The sequence below is a fragment of the Papaver somniferum genome, chromosome 9 (assembly GCF_003573695.1).
Source record: "Papaver somniferum cultivar HN1 chromosome 9, ASM357369v1, whole genome shotgun sequence".
NCBI lineage: Eukaryota > Viridiplantae > Streptophyta > Magnoliopsida > Ranunculales > Papaveraceae > Papaver > Papaver somniferum.
This window is the reverse complement of record NC_039366.1, coordinates 46960432-46964502: the sequence shown is the minus strand read 5'-3', so window position 1 is coordinate 46964502 and position 4071 is coordinate 46960432. Positions and strand designations below refer to the sequence as shown.

The 4071-nt window shown below is 36.6% G+C and overlaps 1 protein-coding gene across 4 annotated transcripts; it reads right to left on the bottom strand.

The window, feature by feature from the left end:
• Nucleotides 1-224: 224 nt before the first annotated feature.
• Nucleotides 225-3723, bottom strand: LOC113308380. Of its 4 annotated transcripts, XR_003339719.1 has the most exons (6): nt 3635-3707; nt 3151-3201; nt 2591-2981; nt 1860-2496; nt 1598-1675; nt 225-622 (listed from the first exon to the last, which is right to left on the bottom strand). XR_003339719.1 is itself a non-coding variant. In XM_026556845.1 (5 exons), exons 2-3 carry the CDS (start codon nt 2694-2696, stop codon nt 1955-1957), a joined length of 648 nt encoding a protein of 215 aa, XP_026412630.1. In that variant the 5' UTR covers nt 2697-2981; nt 3635-3723; the 3' UTR covers nt 225-622; nt 1598-1675; nt 1860-1954. The 4 variants fall into 4 exon arrangements, 3 of the variants coding, with proteins under 3 accessions (XP_026412630.1, XP_026412629.1, XP_026412631.1); XM_026556845.1 differs by lacking the exon at nt 3151-3201 and having other exon boundaries at nt 3635-3723; XM_026556844.1 differs by having other exon boundaries at nt 2591-3201.
• Nucleotides 3724-4071: the final 348 nt, after the last annotated feature.

Genomic DNA, 4071 nt, shown 5'->3' with positions numbered 1-4071 from the left:
GGATAAAAACTGATGCCCTTTTGGTGGATTTTATAAATAGAAAGACATGTTCTGGAAGCAATATATTTCTTACTTTTTATGGGATAAAAACTGATGCCCTTTTATGGGATAAAAACTGATGCCCTTTTGGGATAACTTTGAGGTACATGAGTATTTCAGGTTATTCCAATTTCTTTAAGAAATTTCACAAATTCTGTAAAACAAGTTTTTAAAGCTTCAAATTGGTTCAACCAGATTGTGGGCTTAAATTTATTTCAACCAGATTGTGTTCTACTGTAAAATAATATGTAGAAAAGTAACTATTCATTCATGTACAACAAGTTGATGAAAACTGTTGCCGGTTGTGGTTAGCTGGACTTGTGGCAAGAGATTTTCCAAAATGAGAAATGAAATCAAAAAGAGAAACACACACTTTACTGGACACAATTCACCCTATGCCCCCTAAAAAATGCTCATCTCTGAACTTGTGAAGCAAAATCTCAACGAGCCAGTGTACTGGACTAACAAATATCCCTGCAATATGCACTCATTGCAGTGGGGTACTCAAAGATGTCGCCCCTGCAGGTAGCGACTGAAGCTGGTTCACACTTATTCCAATAAGCAAACAGGTGAAGGCCTCCCACTGGCGCAGAGAAAAGACAACAGATATATCAACTAACCATTGAAAAGATAATCAAAATAAGTTTCACATGAGGCGCAAAATGACAACATCTAAAAACCAGTTACCAGGATCTTTCATCACATGGTACAAAAGGTAAAATCCCATATGACAGATGGAAGAAATTAGAGGCAAATTTCTCCTGCACATACTTAACAAAAGTGCTTTGTATTACTTCTGAAAGCACTTGATGCAAGAACTATAAGGCACTTGATGCTAAACATATTTTTCAATTTCTTCTACTAGTGCAGCTTCAGTGTGTGTTGTTTAACTCATGAACCTAAAGTAAGGAAAACATGAATATAAATGCTAATGGCAAGAGCTTAATCTACTTCCACTGTATGTATATACATGACTGCAGAACACGATACTCCTACTGAAATTAGTCGGAGGACTTCAAAGCCAGAACACTAAACAAAAGCCTCAAAAGAAGATAACTATTCAAACCATCCAATTAATAGACGCAAATGAGAAATAAGTTACGTAATAGAATCGGTTTAAGAATACGTAGAGTAGGCTAAGAAGTACTCGTTGCACATTAGTATCGTAGGTAAGAGTTTGAGCATGATCACTCTCTACCCATATATAGATTCCACACAAGTCTTGTAAAACTGATCTAATACAACCCCAGCCAAACAAAATTGTTTATCCTTGTGCATGATCATAAACAGTGAGTAAAGACCAACTAATTTATTTTGAAGATAGTTGACATAGAAAAGAGATTATCCATTAAGTAATGAGATAAGAGTTGTTCACTCTCGCGCATGAGACAAAATTAGAGCATCAGGCTCAATTTGCTGCAATGTTGAGAGAACAAAGACAAACCGTTTTTCACATCCCAGATTTTGCTTGGAAGATAGTATCCATACATTTGCATAAGTTTGCCCAAAATTAAATCAAATCGAGGAAGAGGAAAGACATAGTTTACGAAATACATACCAAATGCAACCTTTTGCTGTCGAAATAAATCCTCTACAAATGATGTTGTCTGGGACAGTGAGGATGATCAGCTGAAACCTACCAATAAAGTTATTAAACCACAAAATTAAAGATAACCGAAACATTATATCACTGTAAACTGAATTCATAAACATCCAATTAGATAAAAACCCAATACATATGTAAAACCCTAACTTTGAGTTTGAAATCCAAATTAACCAAAATTTTATCTCGAATTCGAGAGAGCCAAAATTAAGCTCACCTATTGAACTCTATAGCTCCTGCTTTCCATATAGTTGGATATTAGTCAATCAGTAAATATAAAACCCTAGCTTTCATGGTGCGGCAACTGACATTTTATGAATTTGTCCTTAACCAGATGACCACATGATAGTCCCTTTTTATGTCCTTAACCAGTTGTTTGGGCGTAAAGGCCGCATCCAATTCTTTGAATTTGTGCTTGAAAAGCTCTGCAATTCCAGCAGACACCACTTTGGTTCTTAATTCAGGGTCAGTCCTTTTGTTACTACCACAAGTGTGCACATCGTTTGCGACTGTGAGTCTCCACCACCCACAAGAATCTAAGGGAACTGCTCGCAGACGCCACTTGCATGTCTTGTCTTTGCATTTGGCAATAAACCTCTGACTGTCGGATTTAAAAGCTGCGTACTCAAAATTTCTTTCTACTTTGGCTATTGCAAGTATAAGTTTCAGCTCCCCCTTGCTTTTGAAAGTGTTTCCCACACATAGATCATCGTACTTCATTTCCTCCGGGGGTTTAGGAATATCGAGAACCGGCGCTGGAGTTGACGACGCATCATGAAGACAACAGACTTTCTTGGCTGATGGAGTCATTACTGGTTCAAGACATCTCCTAGCCTTTGGACCGCAAGTACTCCCTGAAAAAAATAAAACATTCAACATTAGTGTGACTATTTAGTCAGGACAAACATAATACAAAAGTACAATCATAAAAGGGAGAAATTAACGTACCTTTAACACCACCATCTCCCTTGGCAGTCTCATTCTTGGACTGATAATCCTCATCGGAACTCGACTCCAGATTGTTAAGAGGGGTCAACGGAGTGTGGGGAAGCATCTTGGATCCGCTGTCATCTCCAGTTGTTGTTTTGGGAGTTAGGGGAGGAATATCTACTTTTACTTCTTCTCCATATATGATTGTGAAAAAGCTTGGGACTCCAGAAACCCCAACTGAACATAAAGTGAAAATTCTTTGGAGACTCAAAACCAAAGAGAGACCAAGAATATCCCAACCCCCCAAAATATAATCTTGTTAACCCACCACACCATTAGTAATGTTTTATTCTAGCCCCCCAATATTTACTGTATTCTACATTTTCACTATCCCAGCATGATTTGATAACTGCAAGTAATTCATACAAGCAACATTTAGATTGAAATCTAGACATAAATTATCTTCAACCAGTACATCTAAGCCTACCAAACCAAAAATGAAAAAATCAAACCCAGAAAGCTTAAAACACAGTATATCCAAATGGTGCTCGACTGCCTGTATGTAAAAAGGGTGCCACCTTCTCATTTCAAGCTTCACTCAGCAATACAGGCATCATCATAAAGTAAAGCTGAAACAATTGTTCAATCAATTCATAACCACCAAAAAAAAAAATCTGGAGACGAGGCCTTACCATTAATCAAAAGGTTTAAAAACAACAAATTTACAGATGAACATTTAATTCAAACAATGATCATTTCAAATCAAGCAATCCCCAAAATTTAAACCCTCATAATTATGGTTCCATTCTGTAACTTCAATTATGAAAGTATTATCTTCTAATTCTAGCCCCCCAATAGGGTTACTGAAACCCATCAAACAATAACCAATTGAAATCCTGCAGTCAATCATTTTTAATTTCAATTATAATCAAACATCAAGCCCCAATCGATTTGGGGAAAAAAACAAAACCCTAATTTCAGAGCATCAATCATGTCAATCAACAAAAACATCATGCATTAGACGATTTTAACAAAAGTAAACAAAGGGTTTAGGTTACTTACTTGTTTTTTGATAATAAGAAGAGGTGTTCCTGATAGAGCACCTCAAGAAGATGAAAGAACGGGCAGAAGAAGAACAAGCAAATGCGGGTAAAGAATTATAGTACGTGCCGAAATATAATATTATATTTAAAAGAATATAAACCGTTGTGATGTGTAACGGAGGTGTAAGGGGTGGAGTTAGAGTTGTTCATGGTCGGTTTCGGCTCGGCTTCCAACCAAAACCAAAACCAATACTATCGGTTTCTAAGAATGTAAATCAAACCAATCCATTAACCATTGGTTCAGTTTCTTAATGGTTCTAGCCGGTTTCGGTTAATTTCAATTGGATATCGGTTAACCGACTGCTATGTCAGTTTCAGGAAACTGACAGTTCAAATCTAAAAAAGAAAAACATAGTTCAAAGATTTTCAAACCTACCTACATTCACGTTTCATACA